This window comes from Xenopus laevis, chromosome 3L (assembly GCF_017654675.1).
Source record: "Xenopus laevis strain J_2021 chromosome 3L, Xenopus_laevis_v10.1, whole genome shotgun sequence".
NCBI lineage: Eukaryota > Metazoa > Chordata > Amphibia > Anura > Pipidae > Xenopus > Xenopus laevis.
Genome location: NC_054375.1, coordinates 63,619,981 through 63,633,138, shown reverse-complemented (window position 1 = coordinate 63,633,138; position 13,158 = coordinate 63,619,981). Strand labels below are relative to the sequence as shown.

Below are 13,158 nucleotides of genomic sequence, written 5' to 3'. Positions count from 1 at the left end.
TTAGGGTTTTCACTGTAATTGCCCTTGGAGTAATTGCACTGTTATATACAATATGCAATGCACAAATGGCAAGCATGATAAGGCATTATCACTGAAACTTTGCACACCTATTAGCAACACATGCAGGAGGGCAGAGTAAAAATCCATGAAATCATTTTATTGATAATCAGGTATCCTAGTGAACCTTCTATGATCTTTTTATTCACTTTGCCTACATATTCTGAGATTTTATACCAGCGTAACAATATCTTGATTTCCACTTTGCCTAAAATTTGAAATTTACTCAAGAAAATCGTAAATTTTTTATCATGAATCTATCCTAATATAAAGTGCTTTTCCTTAACCTTAATCAACTTATCCCCTAAACTCTGAGATAGACAATGTTACCAATTACATCTGTGTCGTTCCCTTGAAAGACCTGGGTTTGGGATTGTGTGAGGAGCATGTGTCTGAGGAGGACGCCCATAATTTAACTGACGCTTTTAGTCTTCCTGCTTTGAAGGTAAGTCAGGCTTTATATCTACCTACTTTACTAGCTATTCCATTTACATGTGTATATGCATATGAACCAAACAACAAATCAGATTATTGCTTAATTGAAGAGGCAGAATATTAAAATAAATCAACATGTACCACAGCTTTTTATTATGCAAAATATAGAATAGAAAAGCTTTGTGACCATAGAAAATGTATGCCCTCTGTCCACATTACAGTTTCTAGTCCATCACATACTTCTAGTTTCTATCACACCTTCAGTGAATTGTTTAAATTTTAGCCATGGAGGTGGAAAGTGAAATGGTACTGCTCAACACACCATTTTTATGGTACAGGCATGGGGCCTGTTATCCAGAATGCTCTGAACCTGGGGTTTTCCAGATAAGGGGTCTTTCATTATTTTGGATATCCAAACCTTCAGTCTACAAAAAATATTTTATAAGTATATTATGTTTAAATAAAAGATTACAAGTGCCTCCAATAAGGAGTAATTATATGTATTCTTAAAAATCTGAATTATTTGAATACAATGGAGTCTATAGGAGGCTTCCAGTAATTCAGAGCTTCCGGGTTTCTGTATAACCAATCTTATACACTAAACTAAGGCTTTGCTTTTAAATAATGAACCAAAATTTGGACCGCTTTGTAGTATGATATTTCACAACTCGTTGCACATCAGGGGGCCCATTAAACATGCATTAAACATTAGTTCGAGTGAAGGAATAGAGGAAAAAAAGTTAGAATTTTGAATGGTCGAATATGGCTACTTCAACCATCGAATGGGCTACTTCGACCTTCGACTACGACCTTCGAATCGAACGATTCGAACTAAAAATCGTTCAACCATTCAATAGTCAAAGTACTGTCTCTTTAAAAATTTCTTCGACCCCCCTAGTTCGCCACCTAAAACCTACTGAGGCCAATGTTAGCCTATGGGGAAGGTCCCCATAGGCTTCCTAACAATTTCCTGATCGAAGGAATCGTTCGATTCAAAGGATTTAATCGTTCGATCTAACGATTATTCCTTCGATCGTTCGATCGTAGGAATAGCGGTAAATCCTTCGACTTCGATATTCGAATTCGAAGGATTTTACTTTGACGGTCGAATATCGAGGGTTAATTAACCCTCGATATTTGACCCTAGGTAAATTTGCCCCCAGATGTATGAAAAGGTCAAATGTTTTTCGTAATTCAAATGACCTCGAAACTCGAATTGTATCTTATTTTAAAAAAAAAAAGTCTAAAACTCGTTGATATGGAATGAAGAATTCTGATTTGAAATGATTCCCAGCTCGAATTTGTGAGTTTTGACAACAAATCCAACTCGAAAATTCAATTGAGAATTTGCATTTCGACCCATAATAAATCTGCCCCATGTATGTCAGCCCTATGAGGATTTTATTGCCATCTTGCAATTTTTACCCTTAACAGTACAATCAAATTGAAACTCCATTAACTCTTCTTACCCTGTTAAAGTCTCTACTTACATTCTGCTTCACAGGTCCTGTTCCAGCTTTGGATAGGGCAAAGTTCAGAATTTTTCCGTCGTCTGGCTCTGCTACTTTCTCCAGAAAATGCATCTCAGGGCCCTTCAACCAGCCCAGAGCAACTTCCTCACTTCATTTGGTCTGATGTGGTACAGGATCTACCTCATACTCAGGCTGCATGCATGGCTGAACTGAAGCGCAGCTACGAGTTTTATCGTTACTTTGAAACACAACACCAGTCTGGCTTGGAACGCACTGCCAAGAGGAAGGAGGTTGGGGAGCTGAACAATCTTCATGGAGCCGTACGCAGTTTGCAGCTTCACCTGAAGGCACTACTTAATGAGTGAGTCTCTAAAGAAAATGATGAGCCTTAAATACATTTCTCTATTCTATGCAATATCTTAAATGGATACTGCCATCAGAAAAGGGTTTACTTTTACTGAGAAATATTGTGCAAAGCAGTGTAGTTTTGTAAATAAACATTTGACCTAATTGTTTTAAAAGTAATTGGCACATTTTACTTGTTTGGGGGGGGGGATTTAATATTTGGTTTATAGTGCTTTATGGCAGTGAATTCAGATCTACTGCTGGAATAAGGGCCACTGCCCCATATGACACAAATAAGCTTTTATCTTAAATGCTCATAAACTTTACTAGACTGCTGCTTGAAAAGTCCCTGACACCTGAAATAATCATGTACCATGCAAAAACACTGCCTTTATGTTTTATTAATTATTTACCTTATTATTGCTCCTAAGAGTAGTTATTGTAATAAAAATTGTAGTGAGACAACATAGGAGCAACACACTGGACTGATAGCTTGAGTCTACCACTCGCAACCACTTTCAGGAAAGGGGGTTACTGCCTCTTGAATGACAGACTGTTCTACCACTTCTACCTGATATTCTGTATATTCAAAGTAAGATGAACATTGCCTTACATTAAACTGCTTCCATTATACCATTATTTCTTAATCTTTTTCTCATAGTCCCAAATTAAAGAATACACTGCACATTATTAAGGTGAATTATGGGGACCCACCCTAAATAGTACAGTGACCCTTTTTTGGGTCTCGACCAGGTTAGGTTAAGAATATAAGGCAAGTTTGCAAACCCTCTCTCCCAAAGGTGTGCTGGAGGTAGGAGCCTCAGGTGGAAGCAGACTTAGATGTGCCAAGCTATGAAAATAGCTGCATGAGAATAGCTCTAGTTAGCTACTCAGCTCCCATGCTGTGTCCATTCATCTTTATTTCCCTGATTTTAGGAGCAATAACCAAGTAAAAAGTTACGAGAATTAGATATTGTGGAGCACCAACTATCAATTATAGGAAAAATGGTGTGCAGAGTCAGATAATGTATATAGAATCAAAAATAAAGGAGAAAAAAAAACTGACCCATATAACTGCACCATCCCATCCACAGCATCCAAGTTTCTGATATGTAAAGAAATAAATAAAACATAACTTTTAATAAGAAAATTTGTTAAAAATTATTTTAATATTAATGTCCAGTGTTCACACTTAAAAAATGGGCTAACCACGGAGTACTGATTGACCAGGGCAAAAATGAGTTGGTGCTTTAGGACAGTACTAATTAGTTGCGTGGTAGATACATACTACCAACCGCATGCAGCGTATAGCAAATACAAAGTGTCCCAATACTGGACACAACACACAACCATTCCATTCCAGGATTCCACTTCACGTGCCAACCCCTTCCACTAGCTTTCCCTTTGAGACCTTTCTCTAAAGGTGGCCATACACGGATAGATCCGCTCGTTTGGCGATGTCGCCAAACGAGCGGATCTCCCTCCGATATGCCCACCTTGAGGTGGGCAATATCGGGCTGATCCGATCGTGGGCCCTAGGGCCCAACGATCGGATCCTAGCGTTCGCCAAACGGGCGGTCGGATCGCGGGACCGCATCAACGAACAGATGCGGCCGCGATCCGACGGGATTTTTAATCCCATCCGATCGAGATCTGGCCGACTTTCGGCCAGATCTCGATCGGGGAAGCCCGTCGGGGGGCCCCCATACACGGGCCAATAAGCTGCCAACACGGTCTGTCGGCAGCTTTTATCGGCCCGTGTATGGCCACCTTTAGAGTAGCGATCCGGGCACACTTAGTCAATTTAGAGGATTAAATACCCCATGCCATGTTTTCTCAGGTATTTCCTGCACAACCTTGCATGCATAGAGCAGAACTTATTCGCATATGTCTCACGTACACCTAGCTTAATAGGTGCATTTATATCTCAAAAGCTATACGAAAAAAATCACAAAGTGCATTTGTTCATATTACTAAGCATCCACTGTAGTTTGGTAGATTTTTTTGATAATAGCAGTGGTCCCCCTTTAAGTAACCCACGTAGTATTATTATTAATAAACCGTATAGTCACCTGCAACGCTCCTTGGCCCTGGGTTCCTCTCCAAGTGAACAAAAACTTTATTTCTTTACTTCCACTCTCCACTCTGCAGCTTATGCACCAGAATACTTTCCCAATTCACACACAATGGCTATAAAACAGTCAATGTGTATGAGACTCCTTCTAAAGTAGTAAGTTTCTTTTAGAAATACCCTATCTCCCACCAACACAATCTCCACCCCATAATCTCCACTCACATATTAACATTAAAAGATACAGCATATATGTCTTGTCTGTTCATGTTCGCTCCAGTTGCCATGGCTTCTCTTTTGCCTTCACACTCAGCTGTAACTGCACTTACCTCTTCCCTCTGCTTGTTTCTATATAATGTCCGGAGTTTTGTAGTTCCAGCGCTGTGCACAAGACTTACCACAGTAGCGGAGTAGGTTTCAGACTCCTTTGTCATACATGTTTTGCAGGCAACAATCCACTTTCTCAAGGACTCTTAAGTCCATGACTCATTGAAACCTGGAGGTCCATGGCCTATATGAAAGCACTCAGCATTTATATGGTCATGAAACTCTTTGGTGACTTCTAAAAACCCTTGTATTTTACATTATTCCATGTATATTTTATCTTGACTTATGCAGCTGCTTTCTAGACAGCCCCCAAAGATTTGCCTCTTCTTAATTTATAATGAACACTGCCAGTTATCTGGCACTAAATTAAAGATGACAAATTATTACATGAATAACCAACAAGTTTTCAACAACTAGAATACAAGCTATTCCTTTTAAGTTTGTGTCATCGTCATAATTTTCTGTCCAACCCCGGGCAGGGGGAGCCTGGTTACTCTTTCACACAGTGCAGTATGCCACAGATGCTTTTTATATTTACAGAAAGTGCTTTCTATGCAGATATGCTGTGGTGTTTGACAAGTTCCTCTGAGATGACAGCTGTTTGGAAATGCATTTGCTTTCCTGCTAACATTTTCATTTCTCATGTACATGTAGTTATGCCAGCAACGTCTTACAGAATGGATAATATTTTTCTAAGTTTGGATTTTTTGTTTCATAAATTCTTTTCACTTGCAGCTCCAATATTTCAGCTGTATCTACCACATTATGAGAGTATACTTGTTCAGCAATTCATTTTTGTCCATATAATAGCCTATTATTCTAAAGTACTTACCATAGGTTTCAAAGCTCTCATCCTAATGTATTGTGTTTTTAATTGGCTGAATAAATATCAAATGACAGGAACCAGAGAATCAAAATCCTGTTTGGTTTATAAAGGCTTAGAATTCTCACGCAAACCATCAGTAAAGAGGACAGTTTAAAGACCCAGGGTTCAAGGGATGCAAGGGCTGATGATGTCAGTTACAAATATAAGTAGAGATGCTTGTCTTGTGCTGCCTAACCATAATTCTCTCTAAACCAGGGTGATTGTTTTGGAGGATGAATTAGATAAACTTTCCTCCTGTAAGGAAATGCAAGCAGTGACACCAGAAGCCTCTCTAATGCTGGAAGAGAAGCTGAGGATTATTCAGCCCCATGTGCAGGCCAGTAACACCTGCTGGGAAGAGGCCCTGTGCCAAGTAGAAAGGATGGTCCGGAAGCCAACAACAAAGAAAGGTACCAAAAGCATCATATACATTCATCCCTTCATATCTTAGAACTATTGTTTTCTAGACATATATATTAGATATGACACCTTGCTTAATTTGTATATAAAATAAAAGTGCCTGGCCAAAGTTATTGATAAAGACCTACTAATAAGAAGGCAAAATACAGGCAATACAGGCAAAAAGCCTTATTTACAAGTGCAGTAACTATGGCTTTAACACATTGATTGCAGCAATATTTGTGTTTTTCTAGAGAACTTTTAGTGGTACTGCAGTTAATATTGCCTTGGCAATACAAGCAACAAAATGTAATATAATTCTATTGAATCATTTCTATAATACTTTGATATTATAAATACATTCTAAATCTTTTTAGATACTGGGAAATATTCCTGTGAAAATTTGAATTACCCTGTGGTGTCTAATGTGCCTCCAGCAATGCGCATCGAAGACCGAGATCCTGTACCAGAAGAGCAGGTAAAGAAATATTGCGTTAGGGTACCAATGGCTTGCCATAGATGGCATTATAGAAGCAAACCCTGGTTTAAAACATACAGTTCCCCTAAATGTCAGTTCCTGATTCACATCTTCATTGTGCAGTTGGGGGGGGGGGGCACCAGCAGCCCCATATGCCTTCTATGACTGGGAGTTATTACGTGCAGAAATACTAGGTTGTTCCTAAAGTCTATGGATGCTTTCTGTACTGTTTAAATGGCTGCTTATTATAATTACTATATTAAATCATTATTTACAAGCCAGCTTTAGGCCTAGGTAATACTTAATGGTTTCGGGTATTTACCACCATGTTTTTCTGAGACATTGGAATGTCAAAAACCCCTCAGTATTGCGTATGGGAACAGTGTAAAAAAAATGTACACAAAGGCATTTTTTTTGCAAAATGTGGACATCCACCACGCTGGCATTCAAGTGATTCCTAAAAATAGCATAATTTATGGGGTTATTGGAGGCAGTTTCAGGCTCTTAGCATTAAAAAAAAATGGCACCGTCCCCTTACAGTCAAACACAACACGAGCAGCTTGCAGCCATGTCTACAGGCAGGAGGGGGAGATTCAAGTGGCAGCCTGATGATGATGCAGATTTATTCTCTGAGTGCGGTCAGAAAGTACTTTAAGCAGGAGACTAATATTCTCTATACTAAGATAATAATTCTCGCTGCAAATGCTTTATCCAGGCAAAGTACATCTTAAGTGCTTTTATTCAACAGTTGTGCTGTACTTATGCAGTGGCTTGAATATACCATTGCCATTTAATAAATGGATACCTGGGTTTGCTGAACATAGTGAGGAAAACAGGTTATTTAGCTGCTCGGGCAGATTGAGTTGTTTTCAAGGGTAGGTTTGAATATACGTATATAAGAATAAGTGTGTAGTGAACATTTGTGTTGATGCATTTTGGGTGCAAAGGATCAGTCTATATTTCTGTCTATTTCTAATAAAGTTATATTGCTTGTATATTGAAATGGAGAATACATTGTGAATCCACTCTGACAAAAAACACAGAATTCCCTTAACCCTTGATTTTGTTAAAGGTGACCATGCAGAGGTCGATAAAATCTGCCGACTCGGTCCCACCAGACCAAGTCATGAGCTTATTGACCTGATCTCAGTCAGGCAGGTTTGAAAAACTTGTTGGATGAACATCGCATTGGAGCGTTGATGCAGATGGGTGACTTCCAAATGAGTGCTTCCAGCTTAACGTAAAGGGGTTGTTTACCTTTTTCATTACATTTCAGCATGATGTGAAGAGTGCTTTTTTTGGCCAATTTACAATTGGTCTTCATTTTTTTTTTTTTTTTTTGAATTATTCTATTTTTTTTTCAACAGCTCTCCAGTTTGATATGATAGTAGAGGGCTTGAATGGAAAAATGAATAACAAAAAGTAACAATAAAACCATAACAATAAAATTGTAGCCTTACAGAGCAATTGATTTTTTTAAGCCAAGAGAGGAAAGCAAATCATTTCAAAACCTATAAATAATCATAAAAAAATAGGAGCACCGGCCCAGGGTATCGGGTAAGTAAATAGAATCACTTGGGGGTGCCTAACCTTTGGCACCCCCAAGTAAAAAATAAAGGGTTGGTTCTACTTTATGTTAACTTTTATTATGTTATAGAATGACTAATTGTAAGCTATTTACATCTGGACTTCATTTGTTCTTTTTTATAGTTGTTGAGTTATTTGCCTTCTTCTTTCCAGCTTTCATATGGGGGGCATTGACCTCATCTAAAAAAACAAATGCTCTATAAAGCTTGTTGTTATTGCTACTTTTTATTACTCATCTTCCTATTCGGGCCCTCCACTATTCATATTCTGGTCTTTTTTTTCCCAAATCAATAAAAGAAAATTAAAACCAGTGGCAAATTATCTCAGAATATCACTCTCTACTTCTTACTAATGGTTAATTGAAAGAAGAACAACCCCTTTAATGGGTGTCAGCTATAATTGTTTAGGTTTTGTAATATTTGCAATTTTTAAAAAATACATCCACAAAAGTTAAAAAGGACACTGCCTTGAAAATGAAAAGCGTTTGTTTTTTCTGAAAATCTTCTGAAAAAGTCGCTTCTTCTTGCATTCGGTTCGGGATTCATCCAGGATTCTGCCTTTTTTCAGCAGGATTTGGATTCGGCCTTCTGCCTGGCTGAACTGAACCCTAATTTACATATGCAAAATATGGGTGGGGAGGGAAATTGCAAGACTTTTTCGCACAAAACAAGGAAGTAAAAAATGTTTTCCCCTTCCCACCCCTAATTTACATATGCAAATTAGGGGTCGGATTTGGTTCGATATTCGGCCGAATCCTTCGCCAAGGATTCGGGGGCTCGGCCGAATCCAAAATAGTGGATTTGGTGCATCCCTAGTTTTCGGTTTGTCAAAATCTACACATCACAGTTTATTTTTTTCTGATAATAATGTTCCTTTAAGCAGTGGCATCATTGGTATAAATGCTTTTCCTATTCGTACCTTATTTATAGAATGTAAGCTGTGCATCTGAGGCCTTTGTTTGACTTATTCCTTCTATTTCATTACAGATATTGGAGGCTTATGTGGAAGAGGCTGTCACAGATCAGGAGTTCAATAGTGAAGAAATATACCTGTTTTCTCCAGAAGAAAGAGAGAGACAGAAGCGTGAACGGGAGGAGTCCAGGAGAGTTCTGCAAGAACTAAAGGCTGTATTAGGACTAAAGGCATCTGAGGCAGAGAGACAAAAGTGGAAGCAGCTGCTGTTTAGTGAACATGGTATGTACAAATAGAGCATACCAACCTGCATGATTCCATGCTTCTTATACCAGAGAAGTAGTCTTGTTTAAAACTGTTATTAAAATTTATTAGTGCCTGTATTTCGATTACAGTGGAACCTCAAATTAACCAAGTTAATTTGCAATTGGTTTTCATTTTTTATTATTTGTTTTTTGAGTTATTTAACTTTCTATCCAGCAGCTCTCCAGTTTGCAATTTCAACAATGTGGTTGCTAGGGTCCAAATTACCCTAGCAACCATGCACTGATTTGAATAAGAGACTGTAATGTAACTCGGAGAAGGTCTGAAAAGAAAGATGAGTTATAAAAACTAGCAATACCAATAAATGTGTAGTCTTACAGAGCACTTGTTCTTTAGATGGGGTCAGTGACCCCCATTTGAAAGCTGCAAAGAGTCAGAAGAAAAAGGCAAATCATTCTAAAACTATAAAAAAGAAAAAATGAACAGAAAAGTTGGCCATTGTAAAACATACTAAAAGTTAACTTAAAGATGAACCACCCCTTTAACCACAGAGGGAATTCACCCTGGTGCTAGTTTATATTCAGGACCTGTGCAATTTTATCAGCAGTCACAGGGTGCTGCAACAGTAGGTCCTGACTCATATCCTGGCGGCTTCATAGTGCTTGTGTGTTCCCCTCACTTTTCACATAAAGGGGGATGAATATTCGAGGCAGTGGTGAGTGTGTAGTGTTTACAAGTGACTAATGCAGCTACTTAGGCAAGTTTAACTCCACACATAGAGCTGGTATACATATTTGCTCATATACAAGCACCATTGTACACCATTGGAGCCGGTCAAGATGTTATTACAGACTCTAACCAAGCTAATTAAAGGATTAAGATCAAACACATTAAATATGCAATGGAAAATGAAAGCGGCCCCACATAGTACACAGGAAAGGACAAGAGATGGTTGCTGTATTGCAGAAGAGCATATAGTAATATTATATTGGGTATTTAATGGCTTTGATAGCATGCTATCTTCTCTACTGCCCACAAAATGCTTTCAGCCAGGGTCAGATCCGAGTGTAGTTCATGTTCAAGTGTCTGGTTAGAATTTCAAGGCAAAGTAGTCACATGCCAACATGGCTCAGCTGGGAGAGAGGAAGTGACTAATAATTCAGATACCTACAGGAAAGGTTCTGTATTAGAAAACCTGTACAAGAGATCTTACAAGGAATGTTCCTGGGAAAAGTTGTGTAAGATAAGGTGCTTATATAGCTCTGAATCAGAGATGGTTACTCTTTATCATGAATAATAGCAGAACAATGACCTTGTGCCTATTTTGTGCAAGTGTTTGTGCTTCAGTTTCCTTACCCTAATAGCATTTACCATACATTACTTGTCACTAGGTCTTTGCATTAATTATTTGCCAGAGCTCTAAGGGTAAGGGCACACGGGCAGATTTGGAGAGATTAGTTGCCCCGGCGAAAAAACTGGCAGCAGTATGGCACTCGCGGCTCTTCGTTTTCCAAAGTCGCCTGGCGACTAAACTTCGGGTGACTTCGGAAAACAATGCCCCGCGAGTGTCATCCCACTGGCGATTTTTCATTATAGCCAGTGGGAAGGTAGGGGAAGGCACCTTAAACTATGTTTAAGGTGAAGAATAGTTGAATTTGAGTTCTTAAAGGGCTACAGTATGATAATCTCAAAATTCTAATTAAAATTCAAATTGAGTTTGGATAATTCACAATTCCAATTTGAGAGTTTTGACCAAAAAAAAATTTGAAAATTAGAATTTTCACTTCAACCCTTAATAAATCTGCCCCCATGTATCTTTTTAGACCGTATTTGTATGGTTTGCTGTGTATCCTCTAATATATTTTTCACTATATTTAAAGCTGTAATAACACCGTTGTTGCCAGAAGAGCCTGTGGGACATTTTGAACCTCTTCTTTCTATATATCCTGAGGAACCACACAAAAATCTGGGTTTTTATGGAGAAATCCCAAGTGAGATAAATGGAACTGAACATGTTAAAGATGCACCTATTCAAGTAGATCACGGGAATATGAATCATGAGGATGAGGCAAAAATATGCCCCGTGTCAGAGGAAGTTGAGCCAGCTAGCTGTAAAGAAGAAGAAGATGAAACTCCTTGCCCAGCCCCTAGAACTGTATTGCCCCCGGCCATTAAAGAGAGGCTTGCCCGAATCCATCAGTCATCAGATCTGAATTTTACCTCTGGACTAGCAGCTCAAGTGGCTGCACGATCTCTCACGTTCACTTTCCTGCAGGAGCAGACTTTTGGAGATGAATGGGATGATGATGATGACAATGAGGATCACGATCATGATAAAGAGAGAAATAATGACAGTTCACAGCTTGAAGGGTAGATTTCTATGGTCAGTAGAGAGAAGAGATGTAAAGTCCACTCGTATGGCAAAACAACAAGTAATTGTAGGATCTCCGTTACACGGGCACATGATAATATTATATTCACTGTGCCTGAATAGTCTGTAACATATTCTGCAGTGTCTCTCTGAACCGACCCACCTCCAGGCACCTAACAGTTAAATGCACTTGCAGTGTTTACAGATGCTTGTCAGCATTACTGACAGCCAGTGCAATGGGAGTCCCAAATGGAGCTAGAAGAAGCTAGCACTCTTAATTACTAAAATGGCAACGATCACGGATATATTGTTATACAGCGCAAGGACAACTGCATAAATCACTTCAATGTTATTTTAATATTTAATTCTATTTATTCAATTTTTCTTTTCCTTTTAGAATGTTCATATAATGTCCTTTTCTGTGCTGTCTTGTTTTCTGGCAAGAGACAAACGGACCCTCATTGGCTAACACAGGTACAGATGTGGCATTCATTATCCAGAAAGCTCCAAATTACGGGAAGGCTACCACCCATAGACATTATTTTAATTAATTCAAATGTTTAAAATTGTTTTCCTTTTACTTTGCAGTGATAAAACAAATCCTTGTACTTGATCCAAACGAAGATATAACCAATTCTTATTGGAAGCAAAACCAGCCTATTGGGTTTATTTCATGTTTAAATGAATTTTAAGTAGACTTAGGGGTTTTTCTAGCAAAGGTCAAGGTTTAGAGGTATGTGAGGTTGAATGAACTTACAACTCAAATATTTTCTGATTTAAGAAAAAACTTCAATAGAAAACTTGAAGTAGTGAATTTGGGGTAAACAACCCGAAAACATGAATTTATTGGAATTTTCCAAGGAAAAACTCAAATTGCTTGAATTAATTGAGTTTTAGAGCTAAACCCACCTAAAAAAACCCAAACATCATGAAGGCTACTATCTTCAAATGGTTAAAGGGACCTCTGCCATTGGCTTCTAAATGACCTCGACAGGTTTTAGCCGGAGTATTTTCAGATTCAAGCTTTACAAAAACGTGAATAATTCAAGTTTTTTTTTTTTTATAAAACCCCGAAAAATTTGGTTTTTTTTTAACCCAAAAATTCTAGTTTTTGACTGAAAACTACTCTCAAAAAACTAAATTTTTTTGGGAAACACAACTCAACCTTTGATAAATAACCCCTTAATGTATGGTGAAATTATAGAAAGATCCCTTATCCAGAAAACCCCAGCTCTCGAGCATTCTGGATAATCGCTCCCAAACCTGTACTATTTTCTGCCAGTGCAATTACAAATAGGAACCAGTAAGCAACTAGTTGTAAGAAGATGAGTGCAAGGATTTGTTGCAATGGGTAACTGCGCTGTTAGTAAATGAGCCCATATGGTTTAGGAATATAGACAAATGTTCACTGCATAGCACTATGTGCCACTTTGCTTGTTCCTGTCCAGTACTGGCTAATGATGTTGTTCGTTTGTGACTATATTTCTTATACTTAACAAGCCTAGAATGTAATTTTTTAATAAAACCTACAACATATTATGCGTTGGGTCCTTTTTTATTATGGATTTAAATATT

At 38.2% G+C, this 13,158-nt stretch overlaps 1 protein-coding gene across 2 annotated transcripts in view; it reads left to right on the top strand.

Moving 5' to 3' along the window:
* Positions 1–13,119, top strand: part of vezt.L (vezatin, adherens junctions transmembrane protein L homeolog) — a 38,554-nt gene extending 25,435 nt beyond the window's left edge. For both annotated transcript variants that reach the window (XM_018250838.2, NM_001089753.1), the window contains 6 exon segments: positions 355–502; positions 1,997–2,325; positions 5,789–5,982; positions 6,349–6,449; positions 9,023–9,230; positions 11,093–13,119. In XM_018250838.2, coding sequence (XP_018106327.1) covers positions 355–502; positions 1,997–2,325; positions 5,789–5,982; positions 6,349–6,449; positions 9,023–9,230; positions 11,093–11,586 — 1,474 coding nt within the window. In that variant the 3' untranslated portion in view covers positions 11,587–13,119.
* Positions 13,120–13,158: the final 39 nt, after the last annotated feature.